At 49.2% G+C, this 27,136-nt stretch overlaps 1 protein-coding gene and 1 pseudogene across 1 annotated transcript; one reads left to right on the forward strand and one right to left on the reverse strand.

Moving 5' to 3' along the window:
• Positions 1 to 236: 236 nt before the first annotated feature.
• Positions 237 to 25,056, forward strand: LOC139278073 (uncharacterized). The gene is made up of 8 exons (XM_070896734.1): positions 237 to 323; positions 2,927 to 3,056; positions 3,725 to 3,828; positions 4,310 to 4,516; positions 9,440 to 9,658; positions 21,346 to 21,540; positions 23,161 to 23,304; positions 24,850 to 25,056. Exons 1-8 carry the CDS (start codon positions 237 to 239, stop codon positions 25,054 to 25,056), a joined length of 1,293 nt encoding a protein of 430 aa, XP_070752835.1.
• On the reverse strand, positions 7,639 to 7,839 carry LOC139279112 (U2 spliceosomal RNA; annotated as a pseudogene).
• Positions 25,057 to 27,136: the final 2,080 nt, after the last annotated feature.

The raw sequence follows: 27,136 nt of genomic DNA on the forward strand, positions 1-27,136 counted from the left end.
CTGCGCTCAGAGGCAAAGCAAGCTCTCACTTGAGAGTGGACCTGGCACCGGAGAGCAGACCAGCTCAGCATGACTGTGGGAAGATGATCCAGCTGAGACGACCCGAACGCACCTTCCAGGCTCCAGTGGCAGGACTCCAGAGGAAGAAAATCTGATTCAGTAGCGACTTCCCAACTTCGGAGGCAGAACCCGGGGAGAAGAGGATCACTGCAGTCGACCTCGTGGATGAAGGAAAGATGACGTCCAAACCACAAGATGAGGCGCTGAAGACAAAGATGGCCGCAGCCAGACCACGGGGTGCAGCGCTGATGGAGCAACACATGGCACCAAACGGAGAAGTGGACTGGAGTAAAGATAGCAAGGCGCTCTTAAAGGAGGCCTGCAACCCACTACAATTAAAGGGACAGTTCCACACACTCAAGCAATGTAATAGTAACTGTAAGTCAGAGACAAAATGTGTAACTAATCATGTAAAATGTGTAACTGATAATCTGAACTGTGCACATGCAACCAGCGAGGAAAAGTCACGCGATCGCGATCGGACCCACAGAGTGTCCATCATAAGTAAGGAAAAGTTGTGCGATGCAGGATTTCAACTGCACGCAGCCAATGAGTGGGCAGACACCCATCGTGCACACAGGTTACCAGCGAGATTGCTACCCAATCCTATAGCCTGCGTCCTGGGGACCAGAGTCATGCACCATGAAGTGTGGCCACAAACAGCCAACACACGCGAGCTGCAGAGCGAGCTTGATGACAGATCGTCAGGGAGCAGCAGCCACCCGGGGCGCAAAGAAAGGACAGGGAGGTCACAGGCATTTGTGAACGGTCCTGATGCTAGGGACCACGGCAACAGCCCTGAGAGCAGGCCACACGAGCTAATCGGGTTCCCCCTGCCAGCACCGGGCACTGTGCCACCACCAGACTGCAGGGACACAACCCAACGGCTCCGGAACTAGTTTGTTCTCATGCGCTGTCACTGCATCGACAAGGCATCTAACGCACTTGTCGCACCACGGAACCACACACACAAAAAAAAAATGCAAAACCCACTTATCTGAACTTGAATGTACATGAATGCGATGAGCCCCCGCCATAATCGATGTGGGGGGCGGGGGGGAGGGGGAGAATGGAGTGGTCAGGGACACACACACACAAACAGCAACCACCAGCACGCTACTGCACCAACTACTCACCCAAGATTGAAGTGACCCACCAAGGGTCAACCAGACAGAGCTCACACAGAGCTAAGCCCAGATCACAGTCAATGCAGAGACGATTTGCACTGAGGACTCGGGGGGGGGGGGAGTGATGTCATATATCCTACATGGCTACTGTTGGTATTATCACAAGGTGTGCCACCAGAGGGCACAGAAGTGGGAGACTTGTAGGTTACCTGTGCAGGTGTGCCTGGCCTAGTATAAAAGGCAGGCCACCAGGTGTGATCCTCACTCTGGAGTTAACTAATAAAGGACGAAGGTCACTACAGTTCAAGTACAACACACTGCCTCGTGGAGTCATTACTAGAGCATCTAAGAACATTACATTTACATTAATCATTATCGGTTGGCTCTTTGTTAGGAACGAATATAGTCCATACACTTCCTCCTCTGGTATCTCGGATTGCATATCCGGATCCGCGCTAGACTGGTCATCATCCTCCACGTGGTGCTCATGCTCCACGCTTGCTCACATGCACTTGCGGATACATGCGCTGGAGATGCCCCAGTCTCGAACAGCCTTTACAAATATACTGTTTAAACCGACACTGATGATGCCGATGATTTCCCCCACAACTACAACACGGTGATATCGGATTCATTCCCGTTGGCGGGCTTTGAGCAGCCACTTACGCAGTCGGGTAGGCCCTGCCATATGCAGCTCTGCCAAACGACAATACTATCTTGTTCACAGTACATGCTGAGTTCTGATTTTTCAATGATATCTGCTTTAAGCTTTTGTCCGTTGTCATGCATGATTGGGCCTTGCTCAAATCCAGCGTCTCCGCCGTCAGTAGCTTATGCAGGATCAGCTCGTGGTTGATGCCGATTACAAAGAAGTCCCGCAGCATGTCTGCCAACGCAGTTTAGAACTTACATGGTCCAGCTAGACGTCTTAGGTCGGCAACAAATTCCGATACATCCTGGCCCTCAGAACGAACCTGCATCGATATCTTGAGATGATGATGCCTTCATCTGGTTTGAGATGGTCACGTACCAGAGCACACAATGTTTCATAGTCCTTGTCTGTTGGACTTAAGGGCGAGAGGAGATTCTTTATGAGTCCACAGATTTTTTGGACCGCAAACCGTTTGGAGGACCTTCCAGCGCCGAACTGCGTCTGCCTCTTTCTCCATTTTGTTGGCCACGAAGTACTGGTTCAAGCGGGCTACACAGTCTGCCCAATCTTCTCCCTCCATGAATCACTCCAGAATTCCAATTGTCCTCATTTTTGCATGCGAAGGTTCTTGTTACCTTGTCGCCAAATTTTGTGTATGTAATAACTCAATAGACTGAATATTGTAAGCTCCGAACAGGTACAAACCTGCTCTACTTTATTAGAGCCCAAAGTGATTACATTACAAGATGGCTGGCCTTTTATACCTGCACCGCACACACATGCGCACAGCCCAATGACCTCCGACTGTGGCGCCACCTGGTGGCTAGTAAACCCAAGCGTATATACATGACACCTTCAGGGGAGTGGAGGGTGGGGAGAGAGAGTCTGCACCTTCAGGGGAGGGGGGAGAGAGTGATCACCTTCAGGGGAGGGGGGAGAGTCACATCTTCAGGGGAGGGGGAGAGAGTCTGCACCTTCAGGGGAGGAGTTGAGTTAACACTCTGATGCTCATTGGGATTTTCCTTGGTTCCCTGTCAAGGCGTTTACTGGAACATTCCACATTTGTCTTTGTTTCTTTTCTTGAAAGGATCCAGTTCCTGAGGTGCAGCAAGCAGAGGAACAGCGAGAGATTTCCATTGGTCATCCAGCGATCCAATCACAACAGGAAGAAACTAATCTGGAGAATCCATTGGATGAAGAGTCAACGAACGCCATGTGTGAGAAATGTGAAGCACAAGGGGAACGAGACCTGGGGGGAGATCAGCAACGCCCGGGGAACAAGACAGACAGGGAGAGGAGCTGGGGGTCATGGAGAGGGATTAGGGGTCATGGAGAGGAATTGGGGGATCAGGGAGAGGGGCAGGGGGTCAAGGAGTGAGTGCTGGAGGTCAAGGAGAGGGACTGGGGGTCATGGAGAGGGGCTGGGGGTCATGGAGAGGGATTGGGGGATCAGGGAGAGGGGCAGGGGGTCAGGGAGTGAGTGCTGGAGGTCAAGGAGAGGGGCTGGGGGTCATGGAGAGGGATTGGGGGATCAGGGAGAGGGGCAGGGGGTCATGGAGTGAGTGCTGGAGGTCAAGGAGAGGGGCTTGGGGTCAGGGAGAGGGGCTGGAGGTCAGGGAGCGGGTGCTGGGGGTCAGCGTTCAGGTGCTGGGGGTCAGGGAGCGGGTGCTGGGGGTCAGGGTTCAGATGCTGGGGGCCAGGGAGCAGGTGCTGGGGGTCAGCGTTCAGGTGCTGGGGGTCAGGGAGCGGGTGCTGGGGGTCAGGGAGCTGGTGCTGGGGGTCAGGGAGTGGCCACAGACTCGTTCCCCCATCCATGGTTTTTTTCTGGGGAGTGAGCAGTTGTTCAATGTCTGAATTTGTGATTGGATGTTCCTGTGTCTGACAGTTCAGGGTCTGGGATCTGCCGCTGATCCAGTTCAGGACAGGATGGATGAAGGCGGAATGGATTCGGACACTGCACCGATTCTGGCTGACTTTCCAATGGCGCAGGTGAGCGGGTCGGGGAGGTATTAGTGCGTGAATCACTCCCAGTCGTCCTGCTCCCTCACACAGGTCTGACCTCCTGCCGTCTCACACAGGCCCAGCCTCCTGCTCCCTCACACAGGGAGACCCATTCTCATGCCCCGTCACACTCACACTCACATGGCCTCGTACTCCCTTACACAGGGAGACCCAGCCTCCTAGTCCCTTAAACTGGCCCGCCCTCCAGCTTCTACACACTGGGAGGCCCGGCCTCTTGCCCTCACTCACAGGCCCAGCCTCCTGTCCTCACACAGGCCCAGCCTCCTGCCTCTCACACACAGGCCCAGCCTCCTGTCCTCGCAGGCCGGAAGGCCCGGCCTCTTGCCCTCTTACACTGGGAGGATTGGCCTCCTGCTCCCCCACAGGAGGGTATTTATCTCATTTCCACGTTCTCCCTCTGTGTGCGTCTATTACCTGTTCCATGAGGCATTCCCTGTCTCTCCTGCAGGACCAGGAAGCAGTGGAGAGACCCCAGAAGGTGAAAGAAATGAATGAAGCCAAGATATTGGATATTGAACAGGAACCAGCTACGTCCGACTCACTCAAAATAACTGGAGTTGTGGTCGGATCAAACAGTGGCACATCTGGGCTGCAGCTGGCAGGGACTCAGAGTCACAGAACCCAGGAACAGAGCACGATGATCCCGACTATCAGGGTGAGTGGCCATGTGTACAGTGCATAGGGATTGATTCACACCGGTCAGCTACTTGTACAGCCAGAAGGGGAGAGTGGGGAGAGAGTCAGCACCTTCAGGGGAGGGGGGAGAGAGTCAGCACCTTCAGGGGAGGGGGGAGAGAGTCAGCACCTTCAGGGGAGGGGGAGAGAGAGTCAGCACCTTCAGGGGAGGGGGGAGAGAGTCAGCACCTTCAGGGAAGGGGGAGAGAGTCAGCACCTTCAGGGGAGGGGGAGAGAGTCAGCACCTTCAGGGAGGGGGGAAGAGAGTCAGCACTTTCAGGGGAGGGAGAAGAGAGTCAGCATTTTTGGGGGAGGGGGGAGAGTTAACAATCTCAACAGAGGAGGGCAGGTGGGGTCGAGGAATTTGGTGAGAAGGAGGATCGGTGATTAAGACTGTTAGAGTGACAGGTTTCTGTTCCTCCTGCATGTGATATATTCAAAGAGCACAGCACACACAGCTTCCTAACATGGCAAGCAGCTCTCTCGGAAGTCTCCGGAATCTGCCTGGTCCTGTTTATTATTAACCCTGCACTTGCAGTACACAATAGTTCCACATCCACAGTGTGGGGCTACAAACATTACAAGCTTACAGACATTACACTTCTCCCTCCTTAATGAAAAAGCCATCATAACAAACATCATACATAACTTTCATGTTTATACATAACACAGGATATAAATCTATTTTTTTCCATATTTACACATTTAACTTAACCACTTGTTTTCTGTTTCGAAGAGGATACCTTCACTCTCGAACAGAACTTTCCAAACATGGTGTCGAATCTAAATTCATTCGAGGCTCATCCTAAGGAACATTTTCCTCCACGGAATTTCCCTGATTTTCATTTGAACTCACTCTAACTTCAGGCTCTTTATTTTCCTGACTCGGACTCAGACATTCATTCTGATTATCTCCTGGATTTGTTTCCAGTACATTGGATTTAGGATTTGCTACTGGTATATCAAAACTACCTGATGAGTCAGAAATAATTGAATCATTCCCACCTTCAACTCCTTCCATGTCTGTTGGCAAAATATGATTAATATGAACAAACCTAACCTGTCCATTATCAAACATCTTTGTCAAATATGTGCGAGGACCACATATCTTCACCACTCTTCCTGGTAACCACTTTAACCATTTATGGTGATGGTTCTTCACTCTCACCTTCTGGTTTAATTTCACACTTCTCTCTTTTACTCTACCTCTATCATGATTTTCTTTCAGTCTTAACTGTGTCTCTTCTACGGACTGTGCCAAATTTGGCTTTAACGAGAATCTGGTTCATGGCTGTCGTTTAAGAAATAACTCTGCTGGTGTTCTACCAGTAGTTGTATGAGGAGTATTTCGATATGTAATCAAAAAATTAGCCAATTTGTGATCCAATGACAATTGTCGTTTCCTTGGATTTGTTTTGAGGGCACGTTTTACAATGTGTACAGTGCGCTCTGCTGCACCATTCGAAGCAGGGTGGTATGGTGGAACCTTGGTATGTTTCACACCATTTTTGCTTGTGAATTGTGCAAATTCTACTGAATGAAATTGTGATCCATTATCCGAAACAATTTCTTCAGGGAGGCCAAATGAAGAAAATCATTTTTGGAAAATGTCCAATGTTTTACTTCTTGTTGTTTTCCACATTGGAAACACCTCAACCCACTTCGAATGACTATCAATCACAATAAACAATTTTTGTCCTTCTAACTCAGCAAAATCAATATGTAGCCTTTGCCACACCCTGGAAGGCCATTTCCATGGCTGTAAGGGTACTGGTGGTGGTTGCTTGCTTATCGAATCGCTGTCCGTTAACCTCATGCTCCTGATGACGTGTAACTCTAACATCTCCTCGTCCTGTTGTTGTTCTTCCATGCTATGTAGTCTCTTGGGATTTCTACTCATAGCTTTGAACGCTGGACTCATAGCTTTAAAAACCGGTTGACGCTCCAGTCGGCATGCCTTCACAAGATGCCCAGTCTTCCTGCAGACGAAACACTCTGCCTTCACGTATGGACAACTTTGAGCAATGTGTTGTCCCAGGCACCTATAGCACAACTTCGACGCTCTGTTAGAATTTCCAGTTTCTGAAACTTTTGACCATGCCCGTCTTTTACCTTCAACCTGCAGGTGATTTACCTCAGTTGACTGACGACCGTAATTATTATTTAATTCTTGGGAATATTGTTCGGCCATGCCCATCAACCTTGCTGTCTGACAAGCAATCTCAAAAGTCAAGTCATCCGTCGTCAATAACTTCCTTCTGATCGCATCATTTTTCACCCCACAAACAAAACGATCCCGTAATGCTCGGTTTTGAAAGTTTCCAAAATTACAGTACATCGATAGCTTTTTTAATGCTACGATGTAATCACTGATACTTTCATCAGTCTTTTGATTCTGAATCCCGAAACGATAGCTTTCAGCAATTTCTAATGGTTTGGGGTTAAAGTGCTGCTCCAGCTTCGTTAAAATCTCTTTAAGAGTTGTGTCCTTTGGCTCGTCAGGCACAAGCAGATTTACAAGAGTGTCATATAATGCCGGACCTGCCTTCGATAAGAAGATCGATTTCTTACGTTCCAACACAGCCCGGTTCTGGACTGCATTGTCTGGAACTTCAATTATGTTATTTGCAGTGAAATACATTTCTAACCGATCCACATACGTTCCCAGTCATGTCTATATTCACCCAAATGTCCCAATACACCTGCCATTTTAATCTCTAGCTGTTCACACCGTGTGCTGTATTTTACCTCGGATTTTTTGTAGCTTTTTCCAAAGACAGAAACTTCCAAAGTCTCTCTGTCGGCTGGCTGAATCCTTCCCCAACAAAATTTTAGCTTTAAATCATCCGAAAAATCCCATCTCAGTCACCAAATGTGATATATTCACAGAGCACAGCATACACAGCTTCCTAACATGGCAGGCAGCTCTCTCGGAAGTCTCCGGAAATCTGCCTGGTTCTGTTTATTTATTTTTTAAATTAAAAAAAAAATTTTTTTTTCGTAGCCAATCTTTCCAATTCTTTGTCAGATCACAAACGCCAGAGGTCACCTTGCACACATCAAGGATCACCCTGCGCTAATGCTCTTAGCCAAAAGGCCTAGAGCCCAAGCACTGTTCCTGGAAGTACTGCAATACCAGGTTCGTGCCATGGAGGTGGATGGGTCAGCAACCCCACACACCTCCTATTTCCAAAAAGCATAGGAGAACCACCTTCCTGATCCAGGGAGAACCACGTTGGGGTCATGGTTACTCCCCTGTCAGGTCAGTTACGCATGATCTTAGCCAAAAGGCCGAGAAGCGATCTGGTTCTGTTTTTTTTTTAAATTCGTAGCCAATCGTTCCAATTCTTTGTCAAATCACAAACGCCAGAGGTCACCTTGGGCCCATTCAAGGATCACTCTGCGCCAATGCTCTTAGCCAAAAGGCCTAGAGCCACTGCACTGTTCCTGGAAGTACTGCAATACCAGGTTCGTGCCATGGAGGTGGATGGGTCAGGTCCCCCACACACCTCCGTGGAAGTGGATGGGTCAAGCCACCCCACCCACCTCCTATTTCCAAAAAAGCAAGCATATACCTTCCTGATCCAGGGAGAACCACCCTGGGGTTATGGTGGTTACTCGGGTAGTCAGCACCTTCAGGGGAGGGGGGAAGAGTTAGCACATTTAGGGGAAGGGGGAGAGAGTCAGCACCTTCAGGGGAGGGGGGAGAGTCAGCACCTTCAGGGGAGGGGGGAGAGAGTCAGCACCTTCCGGGGAGGGGGGAGAGTCAGCACCTTCAGGGGAGGGGGGAGAGAGTCAGCACCTTCCGGGGAGGGGGGAGAGAGTCAGCACCTTCAGGGGAGGGGGCATTGTCAGCACCTTCAGGGGAGGGGGGAGAGTCAGCACCTTCAGGGGAGGGAGGAGAGAGTCAGCATCTTCAGGAGAGGGGGGAGAGAGTCAGCACCTTCAGGGAGGGGGGAAGAGAGTCAGCACCTTCAGGGGAGGGGGGAGAAAGTCAGCACCTTCAGGGGAGGGGGGAGGTAGTCAGCACCTTCAGGGGAGGGGGAGAGAGAGTCGGCACCTTCAGGGGAGGGGGAAGAGAGTCAACATATTTAGGGGAGGGGGGAAGAGTTAGCACATTTAGGGAAAGGGGGAGAGAGTCAGCACCTTCAGGGGAGGGGGGAGAGAGTCAGCACCTTCCGGGGAGGGGGGAGAGTCAGCACCTTCAGGGGAGGGGGGAGAGAGTCAGCACCTTCAGGGAGAGGGGAAGAGAGTCAGCACATTCATGGGAGGGGGAAGAGAGTCAGCATATTTAGGGGAGGGGGGAAAAGTTAGCACATTTAGGGGAAGGGGGAGAGAGTCAGCACCTTCAGGGGAGGGGGGGGTGGAGAGTCAGCACCTTCAGGGGAGGGGGTAGAGAGTCAGCACCTTCCGGGGAGGGGGGAGAGAGTCAGCACCTTCAGGGAGGGGGGAAGAGAGTCAGCACTTTCATGGGAGGGGGAAGAGAGTCAGCATATTTAGGGGAGGGGGGAAAAGTTAGCACATTTAGGGGAAGGGGGAGAGAGTCAGCACCTTCAGGGGAGGGAGGGGGAGAGTCAGCACCTTCAGGGGAGGGGGGAGAGAGTCAGCACCTTCAGGGGAGGGGGGAGAGAGTCAGCACCTTCCGGGGAGTGGGGAGAGTCAGCACCTTCAGGGGAGGGGGGTGGGGGGGGAAGTTAACAATCTCAGGAGAGGAGGGCAGGTGGGGTCGAGGAATTTGGTGAGGAGGAGGATCGGTGGTTAAGACTGTTAGAGTGACAGGTTTCTGTTCCTCCTGCAGACTGTCTCTGGCTCGCACTCTGATGATCACTGGGATTTTCCTTGGTTCCCTGTCAATGCATTTACTGGAACATTCCACATTTGTCTTTGTTTCTTTTCTTGAAAGGATCCAGTTCCTGAGGTGCAGCAAGCAGAGGAGCAGCGAGAGATTTCCATTGGTCATCCAGCGAGCCAATCACAGCAGAAAGAAACTAATCTGGATATTCCATTGGATGAAGAGTCAACGAATGCCATGTGTGAGGAATGTGAAGCACAAGGGGAACGAGACCTGGGGGGAGACCAGCAATGCCCGGGGAACAAGACAAATACAAAGCCCAGAGAGCTGGTGAGAGGCAATATCTTCACCATCCAGTCCTGTGAGGGCATTTAGACTACAGGATACATCTGTGTTTCTCCATGACGTCAGTCACACAACACATTCGCCTGTAGGGACTGGGAACCCCACCAGCTCTGCTGCATAATACAGACATTAATTGATACAGTTAATATTATGTATATCTCAACCAATGTCACAGTAAAGGAGGAGGCAGTAGCGATATTCGATAGGATAAAAATAGATGAAGAGAATGTACTTAAAAGGTTGGCAGTCCTCAAAGTAGAAAAGTCATTCAGTCCAGATAGGATGCATCCTAGATTACTGAGAGAAGTACGGGTGGAAATTGTGAAGGGTCTGGCCACAATCTTCCAACCCTACTTAGATATGGGAGTGGTGCCAGAGGACTGCAGGATTGCAAATGTTACACTACTGTTCAAAAAACAGAAGAAGGATAAACCTGGAAACTACAGGTCAGTCAGCCTGAGGAAACTTTTAGGGACAATGTTAATTGGCTCTTGGAAAAATATGGGTCAATAAATAAAATCGAGCACAGATTTGTTAAAGACAAATTGTATTTCTCTAACTTGATAGAGTTCTTTGATAAAGTAACGGAGAGAATTGATGAGCATAGTGCAGTTGATGTTGCGCATATGGACTTTCAAAAAGTGTTTGAAAGGTACCGCATAATCGACTTGTTAGCAAAATTGAGGCCAATGGGATTAAAGTGGCAGTGGCAGCATGGTTACAAAATTGGCTAAGGGACAGAACGTGGTGAACCGTCATTTTGATACTGGAGAGAAGTATACAGTGGTGACATCCAGGGATCAGTATTAGGAACACTGCACTTTTTGGCTTATATTAATGATGTAGACTTGGGTGTACAGAGCATAATTTCAAAGATTATAGATGACACGAAACTTGGAAATGTAGAAAACAGTGAAGAGGATAGTAACAGATTTGAGGGGGACATAGACAGACTATTCAAACGGACAGACACATGTCAGATGAAATTTAATGCAGAGAAGTGTGAATTACATACAATTACATAGGATATAGGGCACATAAACAGACCATTTGGCCTAATCAGTCCATGCTGGCATTTATGCTCCATTCGAGCCTCCTCCTGTATTTCCTCATCTAGAGCTATCAGTATAACCCTCCATTCCCTTCTCCCTCATATGCTTGTCTAGCCTCCCTTAAATGTATCTGTACTATTCACATCAACCACTCCCTGTGATAGCGAGTTCCACATTCTCACCACTCTGGGTGAAGAAGTTTCTTTTGAATTCCCTATTTAAATTGATGGCCTCTAGTTATGTTCTTCCCCACAAATGGAAACATTCTCTCTGTATCAACTCTATCAAAACCTTTCATACTTTTAAAGACCTCTATTAGGTCATCCCTCAGCTTTTTTTCAAGAGAAAAGAGACTCGGCCTGTTCATCCTTTCCTGATTTGTGTACCCTCGTATTTCTGGTACTATCCTTGTAAATCTTCTCTGCACCCTCTCCAGAGCCTCTATATCCTTTTAAAATATGGCGACCAGAACTGTACGCAGTACTCTAAGTGTGGTCTAACCAAGGTTCGATACAGGTTTAGCATAACTTCCCTACTTTTCAATTCTTTACCTCTAGAAATAAACCCTAGTGCTTGGTTTGCTTTTTTATGGCCTTGCTAACCTGTGTCACAACTTTTAGTGATTTGTATATTTGTACTCCGAGATTCCTTTGTTCCTCTACTCCACCTAGACTTGTACCCTCCAAGTAATGTGACACCCCATTCTTCCAACCAAAATGTAATACCTTCTATTTTCTCCTTTAGTAGGGATTCCATTATTTTACTTACCAATGTAATATATTTTGGTAGGAAGTATGAGGAGAGGCAATATAAACTAAATGGTACAATTTTAAAAATAGGGAAAAAAGAAAAGGGAACAGAGTCTTTACAGTGTGTACAGGATTCCTTTCTTATCTTTAGCAGTAAGTAACCTTTCAGCATTGTTGTTGCCAAATTAAGTTAATCTAGGGGTTAAGTCATGGCAGGAGAGCTCGGGCACGTGTTATGCTCCTCCTATGCTATGTGGAAACTCAGGGACGCTTCCAGTGTCCCTGGCGACTACATGTGCGGGAAGTGCACCTGCCTGCAGCACCTGACAGACCGCAATGCGGCACTGGAGCTGCGGGTGGCTTTACTCTGGAGCATCCGCGATGCTGAGGATGTCATGAATAGCACAGTTAGTGAGTTGGCCACACCGCAGGTAAAGGGTACACAGCCAAATAGGGGATGGGTGACCAACAGGAAGAACAGTGGAAGGAAGGTAGTGCAGGGGTCCCCTGCCATCATCCCCCTGCAAAACAGATATACCGCTTTGGGTACTGTTGAGGGTACTCATCAAGGGAGAGCAGCAGCAGCCAAGTTCATGGCACCGAGGGTGGCTCTGCTGCACAGGAGGGCAGGAAAAAGAGTGGGAGAGCTATAGTGATAGGGGATTCTATGTAAGTGGAATAGATAGACGTTTCTTGCGGCTGCAACCGAGACTCCAGGATGGTATGTTGCCTCCCTGGCCTCCCAAGGGTCAAGGATGTCTCGGAGCGGGTGCAGGACATTTTGAAGAGGGAGGGTGAACAGCCATTTGTCGTGGTGCATATAGGTACCAACGATATAGGTAAAAAATGGGTTGAGTTCCTACAAGATGAATTTAGGAAGCTAGGAGCTAAATTAAAAAGTAGGACCTCAAAAGTAGTAATCTCAGGATTGCTACCAGTGCCACGTGCCGGTCAGAGTAGGAATCGCAGGATAGCTCAGATGAATACTTGGCTTGAGGAGTGGTGCAGAAGGGAGGGATTCAAATTCCTGGGACATTGGAACTGGTTCTGGGGGAGGTGGGACCAGTACAAACCAGACGGTCTGCACCTGGGCAAGACCGGAACCAATGTCCTAGGGAGAGTGTTTGCTAGTGCTGTTGGGGGGGGGGGGGGGGGGCGGGGGTTAAACTAATATGGCAGGGGGTAGGGAACCTATGCAGGGAGACAGAAGGAAGTAGAATGGGGGCAGAAGCAAAAGTTAGAAAGAGGAAAAGTAAAAGTGGAGGGCAGAGAAACCCAAGGCAAAAAGCAAAAAGGGCCACATTACAGCAAAATTCTAAAGGGGCAAAGTGTGTTAAAAAGACAAGCCTGAAGGCTCTGTGCCTCAATGTGAGGAGTATTCGGAATAAGGTGGACGAATTAACTGCACAGATAGCAGTTAATGGATATGATGTAATTGGCATCACGGAGACATGGCTTCAAGGTGACCAAGGCTGGGAGCTCAACATCCAGGGGTATTCAACATTTAGGAAGGATAGACAGAAATGAAAAGGAGGTGGGGTGGCGTTGCTGGTTAAAGAGGAAATTAATGCAATAGTAAGGAAGGACATTAGCTTGAATAATGTGGAATCGGTATGGGTGGAGCTACGGAATACCAAAGGGAAGAAAACGCTAGTGGGAGTTGTGTACAGACCACCAAACGGTAGTAGTGAGGTTGGTGACAGCATCAAACAAGAAATTAGGGATGCGTGCAATAAAGGTATAGCAGTTATCATGGGCGACTTTAATCTACATATTGATTGGGCTAACCAAACTGGTAGCAATGCGGTGGAGGAGGATTTCCTGGAGTGTATTAGGGATGGTTTTCTAGTCCAATATGTCGAGGAACCAACTAGAGGGCTGGCCATCCTAGACTGGGTGATGTGTAATGAGAAAGGACTAATTAGCAATCTTGTTGTGCGAGGCACCTTGGGGAAGAGTGACCATAATATGGTAGAATTCTTTATTAAGATGAAGAGTGACACAGTTAATTCAGAGACTAGAGTGCTGAACTTAAGAAAAGATAACTTCAATGGTATGAGACGTGAATTGGCTAGAATAGACTGGTGAGTGATACTTAAAGGGTTGACGGTGGATAGGCAATGGCAAACATTTAAAGATCACATAGATAAAGTTCAACAATTGTACATCCTTGTCTGGAGTAAAAATAAATCTGGGAAGGTGGCTCAACTATGGCTAACAAGGGAAATTAAGGATAGTGTTAAATCCAAGGAAGAGGCATATAAATTGGCCAGAAAAAGCAGAAAACCTGAGGACTGGGAGAATTTTGGAATACAGCAGAGGAGGACAAAGGGTTTAATTAGGAGTGGGAAAATAGAGTATGAGAGGAAGCTTGCTGGCAACATAAAAACTGACTGCAAAAGCTTCTATAGATATGTGAAGAGAAAAAGATTAGTGAAAGCAAACCCTTGCAGTCAGATTCAGGTGAATTTTTAATGGGGAACAAAGTAATGGTGGACAGGTTAAACAAATACTTTGGTCTGTCTTCACGAAGGGCCTGATAGTCTGCACCCAGAGTACTTAAGGAACTAGCCCTAGAAATAGTGGATGCATTGGTGATCATTTTCCAACAGTCTATCGACTCTGGATCGGTTCCTATGGACTGGAGGGTAGCTAATGTAATACCACTTTTTATGAAAGGAGGGAGAGAGAAAATGGGTAATTATAGACTTGTTAGCCTGACATCAGTAGTGGGGAAAATGTTGGAATTAATTATTAAAGATGAAATAGCAACACTTTTGGAAAGCAGTGACAGGATCAGTCCAAATCAGCATGGATTTATGAAAGGGAAATCCTGCTTGACAAATCTTCTATAATTTTTTGAGGATGCAACTGGTAGAGTGGACAAGGGAGAACCAGTGAATTCAAAAGGCTTTTGGTCTTTCAAAAGGATTTTGACAAGGTCCCACGTCAGAGATTGGTGTGCAAAATTAAAGCACATGGTATTGGAGGTAATGTACTAACACGGATAGAGAACTGGTTGGCAGACAGGAAGCAGAGAGTCGGGATAAATGGGTCCTTTTCAGAATGGCAGGCAGTGACTAGTGAGGTGCCACAGGGCACAGTGCTGGGACCCCAGCTATTTACAATATACATTAATGATTTGGATGAGGGAATTGAGTGTCATATCTCCAAGTTTGCAGATGACACTAAGCTGGGTGGCAGTGTGAGCTGTGAGGAGGACGCTAAAAGACTGCAGGGTGACTTGGATAGGTTAGGTGAGTGGGAAAACGCGTGGCAGATGCAGTATAAAGTGAATAAATTTGAGGTTATCCACTTTGGTGGCAAAAACGCGAAGGCAGAATATTATCTGAATGGCGGCAGATTAGGAAATGGGGAGGTGCAACGAGACCTGGGTGTCATGGTACATCAGTCATTGAAAGTTGGCATGCAGGTACAGCAGGCGGTGAAGAAGGCAAATGGTATGTTAGCCTTCATAGCTATGGAATTTGAGTATAGGAGCAGGGAGGTCTTACTGCAGTTGTGCAAGGCCTTAGTGAGGCCTCACCTGGAATATTGTGTTCAGTTTTGGTCCCCTAATCTGAGGAAGGACATTCTTGCTATTGAGGGAGTGCAGCGAAGGTTCACCAGACTGATTCCCGGGATGGCAGGACTGATATATGAGGAGACACTGGATCAACTGGGGCTGTATTCACTGGCGTTTAGAAGGATTCGAGGGGATCTCATAGAAACATATAAGATTCTGAAGGGGCTGGACAGGTTAGATGTAGGAAGAGTGTTCCCGATGTTGGGGAAGTCCAGAACCAGGGGACATAGTCTAAGGATAAGGGGTAAGCCATTTAGGACTGAGATGAGGAGAAACTTCTTCACTCAGAAAGTTATTAAACTGTGGAATTCCCTACCGAGGAGATGCCAGTTCATTGGATATATTCAAGAGGGAGTTAGATATGGCCTTTAAGGCTAAAGGGATCAACGGGTATGGAAAGAAAGCAGGAAAGGGGTACTGAGGTGAAAGATCAGCCATGATCTTATTGAATGTTGGTGCAGGCTTGAAGGGCCGAATGGCCTACTCCTGCACCTATTTTCTATGTTTCTATGTTTCTTACCCAGTACATAAGAAGCCCAACAAAAGAGGAATCTAGTAATGGGAAATGAATCAGAGCAGATAAGAGAAGTAAGCATTGGGGATCATCTGGGCAATAGCGATCATAACATGTTTAAAATAATGATTGAGAAAAATATAAGTAAGACAAAGGCCAAAGTACTAGATTTGTAAAAAGAAAAGTTAATCTTGAGGGAATGAGAATGTAAACTAGAGAAGGTAAACTGGAACAAAAAATATTGACAAAGAGATAATAGACTCATGACTAAGTTCAGAGCATGTGGAGTTAGGGGGCAGGTAGCAGAATGGATAGAAAACTAGCTACAAAACAAAGAAAAACAGAGTGTAGGGGTTAAGGGCAGCTACCCAGACTGGCAAAAGATGGGAAGTGGTATTCCACAGGATTGGTGCTGGGATCACTGTTGTTCACTATTTACATAAACAACTTGGACTCAGGAAACCGAAGTACAATTTTAAAATTTGCAGATGACATGAGAGAAGTGAATACTGAGAAAGATTGGAACAAAATACAAGTCATTAATAAACATGCAGAATGGGTGTTTATTTGGCAAATTAATTTCACTATAAGTGAGATGGCGCATTTTGATATGAAGAATAATGAGGCCACATATTCCTTGGAAAATAAGAGGCTGAAATTGCACCTTTCTATAGCCCTGTTAGCACCTCCAAGGCGCGCTAACGGGGCATTTTCACCCGGGGAGGGGGACATTGGTGCGTCACGGGCAACTGCCCTGGAGGTTTGGGGTGCGCTGTCCCAGCAGTGTCGCACCCCATAATTAGCATCCTGGACCGGCGCACAGCCAGCGATGAAACCATCGCCGTACACAGCAACCCCTCACTGCCCCACGCCGACCCCTTTGCACCCTGTGGGGGAAATTGCACGGCAGGCTGCGAGGGTGGCATGGGCGGATGTCAGCAGCAGCTTCACAAGTCACGAAGCTAGCAGACATCCGCCATCGGGGCACCCCTTAAAGGCCCTTTAGCGCCCCAGGCCGCTATTTGAATTTCTCAGACGATTCTTGCGTCGACCCAACAATGGTGCCCTATGCATCGACCGGGCCGCCATCATGCAGCCCAGCACTCCGTTTTGGGTGCCGGACTGCTGGCCTGGTCGATCACATCCCAGGTGGCCCAATGGTGGCCACCAAAGGGCCTGCAGAGTGCAAAGCAGCCCTCCCCTTTAATTGAAGGGGAGGGGCATTATAGAGTGCTACACAGAGCACCGCGCTGCTGCCCCAGGAGTGTCCCTCCAAGGAAGCGGAGTGCTGGAGACAGTGCTTTGCTTCCTTGGAGGGGCACACGGCCCAATTCCGCGTCGGGGGCGGGACTTCGGGCCGGGCACAGAAAGTCCCAGCCCCGGAAGACTACTGCCCCCAATAGGGGGCGAGGGGCAATTTCAGCCCCTAAGAGTCTAAATGTGGTAGAGGAGCAAAGGGATCTAAGGGTAGAGAGAAGGTTGATGAAGATAGTGTAGTAGATGTTGTGTATATTTGGACTTTCAAAAGGCATTTGGTAAAGTAACACATCACAGACTTATTTGGAAAATAGAAGCATGGTATTAAAGGGATGGTGGTAACTTGGGTACGTAATTGACTAAGGGATATGTGGCAGAGAGTAGTGGTGAATGGATATTTTTTCTAACTGGAGGGAAGTATGCAGTGGGGTCCCCCAGAGATCGTTATTAGGACCATTAGTTTTCTTGTTATATATAAATGACCTAGACTTGGGCATAGGGAGCACAATTTTGAAGTTTGCAGCTGATACAAAACTTGGCAATATATAAATAGTGGACAGGATAGTAACAGACATCAGGAGAACATAGACAGTCTGATGATATGGGCGGACACATGGCAGATGTAATTTAATGTGGATAAGTGTGAAATGATGCACTTTGGGTGAAACAACATGGAGAGGCAGTATAATCTAAATTATACTTTATTGGGGAGGGTGCAAGAGCAGAGAGACCTGGCGGTGCATATTCATAAATCTTTGAAGGTGACAAGGCAAGTTGATGAGGCAGTTAAGAAAGCGTATGGGATACTTGGCTTTGTAAATAGGGGCATTAAATACAAAAACAAGGAAGTCATGCTAAACCTAAACAAATCTCTGGTTAGACCTCAGCTGGAGTATTGTGCGCGATTCTGGGCACCACACTTTAGGAAGAATGTCAAGGTCCAAGAGCATGTACAGAGGAGGTTTACCAGGATTATACGAGGAATGAAGGAGTTCAGTTATGTGGAGAGATTGGAGAAACTGGGATTGTTCCCCTTAGAGCAGGAAAGGTTAAGGGGAGGCTTAATAGAGGTATTCAAAATTATGAGAGGTTTTGATAGAGCCAGTAGGGAGAAACTATTTCCTCCGCCAAGCGAGTTGGTAACCAAAGGTTACAGATTGGCTGACCGGCAGGAGACAGAGAGAAGAGATAATGGCCGGGCACTCTAATTGTCAGGATGTGACTAGTGGTATCCCACAGGGATCTGTATTGGTGCCTCAACTGTCCACTATTTATGAATGACTTAGATGATGGGATAGAGAGTCAAATATCCAAGTTTGCCAAGTTTGACAGAGATGTGCAAGCATTGTAGATGGAAGCATAAAATTACAAAGAGATATTAATAGATTAAGTGAATGGCGGGGGGGGGGGGGGCGGGGGGGGGTCATCCACTTTGGACTCAGAAAGGATAGATCGGAGTACTTTCTAAATGGTGAAAAGCTAGAAACGGTGGAGGTCCAAATATATTTGGGGTTCCAGAATGATATCGAGATGCCAAGGGATAAATTGCAAGGAAGGATTACACAAACTAGGATTGTGTTCCCTGGAATTAGAAGATTAAGGGGTGATTTGATCAAAGTTTTCAAGATATTAAAAGGAACTGATAGGGTAGGTAGAGAGAAACGATTTCCGCTGGTTGGGAAGTCTCGGACCGAGGGGGCATAGCCTAAACATAAGAGCCATATCTTAAACCAAGTGAAATTGGGAAACACTTCCACATGCAAAAGGTGGTAGGAGTTTGGAACTCTCTTCCACAAACAGCAGTTGCTGCTGGGTCAATTGTTAATTTTAAATTTGAAATTGATAGATTTATGTTAACCAAAGTATTAAGGGATATGGGGCAAAGGTGCTTACATGGAGTTAGGTCACAGATCAGCCATGATATCATTGAATGGCGGAACAGGCTCAAGCCGCTAAATGGTCTACTCCTGTCCCTATGTTCCTATGAAATCAACCAAACCCCTTCCCCTTCATTCCCAGAGTAACATTTGACCAACTCCCTTTCAAGGAGAGGGGAGAAGAGAGTCAGCAAGGGAGGGGGGATAGAGTCAGCACCTTCAGTGAAGGGGGGAGTCAACACCTTCAGGGGAGTTGGAAGAGAGTCAGCACCTTCAGGGGAGGGGGAGAGAGAGTCAGCACCTTCAGGGGAGGGGGGAAGAGAGTCAGCACCTTCAGGGAAGGGGGAGAGAGTCAGCACCTTCAGGGGAGGGGGAGAGAGTCAGCACCTTCAGGGAGGGGGGAAGAGAGTCAGCACTTTCAGGGGAGGGGGAAGAGAGTCAGCATATTTAGGGGAGGGGGGAAGAGTTAGCACATTTAGGGGAGGGGGGAGAGAGTCAGCACCTTCAGGGGAGAGGGGGGGAGAGTCAGCACCTTCAGGGAGGGGGGAGAGAGTCAGCACATTTAGGGGAGGGGGAAGAGAGTCAGCACCTTCAGGGAGGGGGGAGAGAGTCAGCACATTTAGGGGAGGGGGGAGAGAGTTAGCACCTTCAGGGAGGGGAAGAGAGTTAGCACCTTCAGGGAGGGGAAGAGAGTCAGCACCTTCAGGGAGGGGGGAGAGAGTCAGCATATTTAGGGGAGGGGGAAGAGAGTCAGCACCTTCAGGGAGGGGGGAGAGATTCAGCACCTTCAGGGAGGGGGAAGAGAGTCAGCACCTTCAGGGAGGGGGGAGAGAGTCAGCACATTTAGGGGAGGGGGAAGAGAGTCAGCACCTTCAGGGAGGGGGGAGAGAGTCAGCATATTTAGGGGAGGGGGGAAGAGTCAGCACCTTCAGGGGAGGGGAAGAGAATCAGCACCTTCAGGGGACGGGGGGTGGGGGGGAGAGAGTCAGCACCTTCAGGGAGTTGGAAGAGAGTCAGCACCTTCAGGGGAGGGGAAGAGAGTCAGCACCTTCAGGGAGTTGGAAGAGAGTCAGCACCTTCAGGGGAGGGGAAGAGAGTCAGCACCTTCAGGGGAGGGGAAGAGAGTCAGCACCTTCAGGGGAGGGGAAGAGAATCAGCACCTTCAGGGGAGGGGGGGGGGGAAGAGTCAGCACCTTCAGGGGAGGGGGAAGAGAGTCAGCACCTTCAGGGGAGGGGAAGAGAATCAGCACCTTCAGGGGAGGGGGGGGGGAAGAGTCAGCACCTTCAGGGGAGGGGGCGAGAGAGCACCTTCAGGGGAGGGGGAGAGAGAGTGAGCACTGTCAGGGGAGGGGGGAGAGAGTCAGCACCTTCAGGGAGGGGGGAAGAGAGTCAGCACTTTCAAAAAAAAAAGAAGAGAGTCAGCATATTTAGGGGAGGGGGGAAGAGTTAGCACATTTAGGGGAAGGGGGAGAGAGTCAGCACCTTCAGGGGGGGGAGAGTCAGCACCTTCAGGGAGGGGGTAGAGAGTCAGCACATTTAGGGGAGGGGGAAGAGAGTCAGCACCTTCAGGGAGGGGGGAGAGAGTCAGCACATTTAGGGGAGGGGGGAGAGAGTCAGCACCTTCAGGGGGGGGGGGGAGAGTCAGCACCTTCAGGGAGGGGGGAGAGAGTCAGCACATTTAGGGGAGGGGGAAGAGAGTCAGCACCTTCAGGGAGGGGGGAGAGAGTCAGCACATTTAGGGGAGGGGGGAGAGAGTCAGCACCTTCAGGGGGGGGGGAGAGTCAGCACCTTCAGGGAGGGGGGAGAGAGTCAACACATTTAGGGGAGGGGGAAGAGAGTCAGCACCTTCAGGGAGGGGGGAGAGAGTCAGCACATTTAGGGGAGGGGGGAGAGAGTCAGCACCTTCAGGGAGGGGGAAGAGAGTCAGCACATTTAGGGGAGGGGGAAGAGAGTCAGCACCTTCAGGGAGGGGGGAGAGAGTCAGCATATTTAGGGGAGGGGGAAGAGTCAGCACCTTCAGGGGAGGGGTGGGGGGGGAGAGTCAGCACCTTCAGGGAGGGGTGGGGGGGAGAGTCAGCACCTTCAGGGAGGGGGGAGAGAGTCAGCACCTTCAGGGAGGGGGGAGAGAGTCAGCACCTTCAGGGAGGGGGGAGAGAGTCAGCACCTTCAGGGGAGTGGGAGAGAGTCAGCACCTTCAGGGGAGGGGGGGTAGTTAACAATCTCAGGAGAGGAGGGTCAGTAGGGTTGAGGAAGTTGATGAGAAGCTGAGTCAGTGGTTTTGACTGTCAGAGAGTGACAGGTTTCTGTTCCTCCTGCAGACTTTCTCTGCTCACACTCTGATGCTGACTGGGATCTTCCTTTGTTCGCTGTCCAGGCATTTACTCGAATATTCCTACTGACCTGCTCCCTCTCCATAAACCTGGATCTTGCTATGCGTATCTGTGTGTCATGTCGTGTGAAGGTTCAGTGGAGATTATTCATAATCTCCAACTGACTGATACTGGAGCATCACTTGATGTTGAATGAGGTCCCCCTCAGGTAAAGGCCTCCATGTTTAATGTTAGAAAGCGGTGAGATTGTAAACTGCAGGCTGAGATTCTTGAGCTTCTATATTTGTCTTTGTTTCTTTTTTGAAAGGATCCAGTTCCTGAGGCCCAGAAAGCGGAGAATCCAGCGAGCCAATCGCAGCAGGAAAGAACTGATCTAGCCATTCCACTGGATGAAGACACAACGAACGCTATGTGTGAGGAATGTGAAGCACAAGGGGAGCAAGATCTGGGGGGAGATCAGCAACGCCCGGAGGACAAGACAGACACAAAGCCCAGCGAGCTGGTGAGAGGCAATATCTTTACCATCCAGTCCCGTGTGCGCATTCAGAGCACAGGATACATCTGTTACTCTGTGACATCAGTCACACAACACATCCACATGTAGGAGTTGGGATCCCCACCCAGCTCACCACGTAATACAGACATTAATTGATAGTTAATATTATGTATATCTCACCCAAGCACAGCTTCTAACTCAACCAAATCATGTCCCACTTAATCTCACTGTAAAATCTGTCCAAACCCCTCCCCATTCATTTTCATTGTACAGAGTAACATCTGTCCAAATCACTTCCTATTCTCATTGTAGAAAGTAACATTTATCAAAATGTCTTCCTATTCATTCTCATTGCGCTGTGAGTCACCAATTCCATTCAATCTCGTTGTATTAAGGTGCATGGTGAGCAATCAGTCTTCTTGTTCCAGATGTGCTGGCCATCGCCAGCTGTTTGTTGGGTGACACATTCTCACCTCCGTGATGAATGTTTTCAGTAAAGTTGAGGCAGCAACTGGACAGAAAGATGATCTCGGATTGGCTGATGTGAGGCTACATCTTATCCTCAGAGTGTGTGACTCCTAATCCTAGTGTGAAATTCCTTAGCCCTGTGATGATTGCTTTCTCTGGATCGTGTGCACGGTGTTATATCTTAGCGAGACTGCCATGAATGACTGACTGGCTACAAGTTTAGCATCACAGCTTTGCTTTTAACTCGGTGCCACTATCTCTCAAAGACCTGGCTCTCCTTCATTAACCCAGGTCTCTCTCGGTGAGTATTAATTCTACCCCCTATTTTGGCCTCTAATAGCTCACCCAACGTTGGCCAATAAGAATCGCTGACCAGCTACAGGTGTTGCTATCGTTACACCGCTTTAAGCACAGGCACTAATTTAAAAATAAAACACCTCACACAGAATAGAATCATAGAAATCATAGAAATTTACAGCACAGGAGACCATTCGGCCCATCGTGTCTGTGCCAGCCGAAAGAACTACCCAGCCTAATCCCACTTTCCAGCTCTTGGTCTGTAGCCCTGTAGGTTACAGCACTTCAAGTGCACATCCAAGTACTTTTTAAATGCAATGAGGGTTTCTGTCTCGACAACACTTTCAGTCAGTGAGTTCCAGACCCCCACCATCCTCAGCGGGAAAAAAATCTCCTCAACTCCCTGCCAATTACTTTAAATCTATGCCCCCTGGTTATTAACCTCTCTACCAATACAGGTAATTGTGCATCACTTTTATATTTACTGAACACTTCCAACCACTCAGTGTGAGTCTTTGCAGTTTGTCTCTTTCACCGAAGGTTGGATTCTGCCCATGACTTTATCAGACACCAAACATCTCTGTGCAGCTTTTAGGTTTTTGCCAGCAGTTGTGAGCCGGACATGGACTTCAGTGATCACTGAGAATGTAGACTCTCGCATTGAGAGTTGCCAGAGCAGGAGGGACTGTTGGAGGGGCAAGGACTATCTGTAATATGAGACTGTGTCATGGGGAGGGAGCGGGTTGGACACACTGGGCTGTCACCCTGCCATGCATTGAAGAATAAGATTAGTTAATGTTCTCCTGGTCAGTTGTGTTGGTGGTTTGTGGGGTGATCCGTGATATTATCTCACACCTACAGCCTCGCATTACTGGCCCTCAGCGTGAGGTGAACATGATACTGATATCTGATGAAGAGAAAGAGAATGTGATGAGGAGCCTGACACACGTTCAGAGAAAAGCTGAGGAGAAGCGACGGAGAGATAAGGAGAGGCAGACACTGCGGGTGAGTGGTACTCAACTGGGACACCAACCTCACAAATAAATCAGGCACGGCAGCCGCAACTCCTTGGCTGTTCCAGCATTGTCCAGCGGTAACTTCAGCAATAATCGGCCTGAATGGCCCACACTCCGCTATGTCCCAGACCTGCTCTGGAGCCCCTGAGTGGGGCTGAAGTCCCTCCCAGGTCAGGAGCTCCTGGCATCACTAGGAGCAGCGAAACTGGGGCGCACCTGGGAGTCTGGTCCACCGCCCCTGAAGATGAGGGACGATATTTCTTTCTCTGTGTTGCATCCCCCCCTGATACCGAGGGAGCTTCTTCCCCTTTCCAGGGACGCCACCCACTCCGGGCCAACTAGCTGAGGCTGGCAGTCTGGCCTTGTCGCTGGGGGAGGTGCCAGTACCTCATGGCCCTTCTGACTGCGTGACCTTCAGCATCAGTGGCGAAGGCTAGGATCAGGCACTGTGTGGATTTCCAGGCTAGGAATATGGGACTCTACATCCAGCTGTGAAATCAGGTGGTTTGTGGGAAATCCTCGTGGTGAGACAGTATCTGTTGTGTGAAGTGAGTGGGAATCAGCATTTAGGACGGAAAATGTAAGGAAACTGAATTGAAAGTGCAGAGACCCTGAAATTCTGATCTTCCTACTCTCCTGCCACCCGCCCAGGCATGACTTCCTCTTGGATAATCCTGCAGTTTTCCTCTGTGCCTCTCTTGGGCTTATTGTGAGTGATTGCATTGACATCATGGTCTTGACAGAAACCTGGTTGATGGGTGATGACACCTTCCCCCTTATTGACACCTTCTGTCCTGGTTATATCTTCCACCACTTGGCTGCCCAAACTGCTGCAGTGGCGGTGTGACTCTTATCACCAAATTACACCTTGATCTGTTCCCCTACTCCTCTGGCCCTTCTCCTCCTTTGAGCATCTCACCTTGTTCCACTCCTCTCACCTTTCCTTTAAAATCCTTGATTTCTACCGCCCACCCAAGTTTCTCACTGAGATAGCTTCACTGCTTTTTTCCCTCAGCCTCTGCACCGAGCAACTTCTCATCCTTGGTGATTTCAACCTCCATCTCAACCTCATCGTGCTCTCTCTCCTCTGAGTTCACTACCCTCCTATCCTCCCTCTTCTCCCTCCTTATAAACTCCTCTATCCATATTCACAGCCACCCCCTCACAATCCAGATAAGGCCATCTCTGATCACTTCCTTGTATCCCTCTCCACTCACATCCCCCTCCAATGTGTCAATGTGTAACCCAGTCCCCATTCACTGGGGGTCAGTCTGCACTCCGATCCTTAACACTTGGTGTCAGTCTGAACTCCAACCCCTGACATTGAGAAAAGCCCCAAAGCTCTTCCTCCAGCTCCTGAATGTCTCCCTCATGTCTCAGTGAGCAGAACTGGTCTCGAAGCGCAAGGTCTGATCAAAGCCATGTACAGTTTGATCACAGTTCAGCAGTTTTTGCACGTTATTTTCTGCCCTCCAATGTTTGAATGTTTAAGTACTTGCCCTTGGTCACTGTCTCTCCCCTTCCCCCTGTCCAGGTGCAGGAGTGTCTGTCCATTGTCCGGAACAGAACATCCACTCTTGACCATCCATTTCTCCATACCTACGGCCAAGAACATCACACCGGAGACCTTCACGAGGTGAAGTATCTTAACCCAGAGACAGAACGTTACTTTCAGGACCCCAGGGTTTTCGAGAAGGCAGAAACCCCTCCATTTCAGGGCACCTTCATCACACAGCCTTAATGTTACAGTCCTCTCAATCGGAGAGTTAGTGAGGGGCTTCAATAGGAGAGTTAGGGGACTAGAGGGATAGGCTTCTTTCATTATTCTTATGGCATTGTCAAGTCATAACGTGGTCTGATGCCATTTGGACTGAACTACTAGCAGCGCTGCGCAAAGTGGAATTGTATAAAGAATGTGATTTTGAAAACTCCATACAATCAGTAATGGCAGTGATAGGGAGATCCCCTGTTGGTGGGGTCCTGCTGGGAGATTCTCCACCTCCCCCCAACAACCCCCGCCCCCACACATGGGTCCTCTACAGCATTGCCGTGACCTACTTAACACTCGTGTTGTATTTCTCACTATTTCTATGCATGGTTGGAGTGTAGAAACCAGGGTTGAGTTCCCATCCTTGCCCCACTGCTGCTTAATCTTTTGTTTGATTTCTCACTCTCTTACCATTGCTCTGTGTCTCACTGTTCGCAGCCCAGCAATCCGCCCCTCAGACACTGACTGGGCCCCTGGGGGGGGGAGATGGGGTCCCCTCACTCCCTGGGTCACCCTCACACCCCACACTCCGAGTCATTCTCACACCCGAGTCTTCTCACACCACAGGGTCCCCTCCCCTCACTCCCCGGGGTCCCCTTATATCTCTCTCACCTCAGGGTCCCCTCCCCTCACTCCCCAGGGTCCCCTTGTTTGCCTGGTGTCCCCTCATAGACCTCACTCTCCTGGGTCCCCTCATTCCCCTGGGGTCCTCTCACATCCCTCACACTCCAGGATCCCCTCCCCTCACTCCCAGGGGTCACTTCACTCCACGGGTTTTCCTCACTCCCCAGGGGTCCTCTCCCCTCATTCCCCAGGGTCACCTCACTCCTCAGGGTCCCCTCATTCCCCAGGGTCCCCTTGCTTGCCTGGGGTCCTCTCATAGCCCTCACTCACCAGGTCCCCCTCCCCTCACTACCCAGGGTCCCCTCACTCCCCAGGGTCCCCTCATTCCCCAGGGTCCGCTCATAGCCCTCACTCACCAGGTCCCCTCCTCTCACTTCCCAGGGTCCCCTCGTTCTCCGGGATCCCCTTATTTGCCTGGGGTGCTCTCATAGCCCTCACTTCACTCGCACCCCAGGGTCCCCTTGCTTCCTGGGGTCAATTTCCTTGGGATCACTCTTTTCACCTCCAGTAGGAGTGCGCAATGTTGGGAATCACAGAGTGACTGTGTCCAGCAAAGCCACTTAGCATGGGCTATTCGAGTACCTGCGTGTGTTCCCCACATTAGGAGCCTGCTCACTGGAGGACCAGAATGAAGGAAACGTTGGAGCAACTTCGACAAGAACGCACCTTCGCCCTGAGATCTAAAGGCGAGAGGTAGGAGATCCTCCAATCAAAAGGGGAGATGGGGTGGGGGTGAGGGTGAGGGATGAAGGGTTGGGAGAAGAGGGATGAAAGGTTGAGGGGTGGAGGTTTGTCCATGAGGTGATGAGCCTCGAGCAGGTATGGGGGTGAAGTTTGTTTCTGGGGTCAGTAACTCTCGCTCTGCCCCTCCCCAAAGGAACACAGCCAGTTTCAAGGAATTATTCGACCCCACGGAGACCAAGGACTTCACTGATGGGAAGAATCGGAGCGAACATTCTAGAGACACAAGGCCTCCGGGGATCGATGCCATGGTAACACATTCCTCCTGACCCCCTGTGTTGAATGTTCTGTTCCAGGTAGAATTCAGCTTGGGTCAATGGCCGAAGGTCAGAACTTACTGAGCTGTCACACCCAGGCAGCAGACAGTGAGCTGATGGCTGAGGAGTCCAGACTTGGATCAGGCCCCGTACCCGAAACATAAGAATATAAGAAATAAGAGCCAGAGTAGGCTATACGGCCTCTCGAGCCTCCTGGCTGATCTTTAACATCAACTCTACTTTCCCACCTTATTCCCATATCCCTTCCCAAAAATCTATTGATCTCAGTCTTGAACATACTCATCAACTGAGCATCCACAGCTCTCTGGGGTAGAGAATTCCAAAGATTCACCACCCTCTGAGTGAATAAATTTTGCTTCATCTCAGTCCAAAATGGCTGACCCCTTATCCCAACACTATGACCCCTAATT

The sequence above is a fragment of the Pristiophorus japonicus genome, chromosome 13, assembly GCF_044704955.1.
Source record: "Pristiophorus japonicus isolate sPriJap1 chromosome 13, sPriJap1.hap1, whole genome shotgun sequence".
Lineage (NCBI taxonomy): Eukaryota > Metazoa > Chordata > Chondrichthyes > Pristiophoridae > Pristiophorus > Pristiophorus japonicus.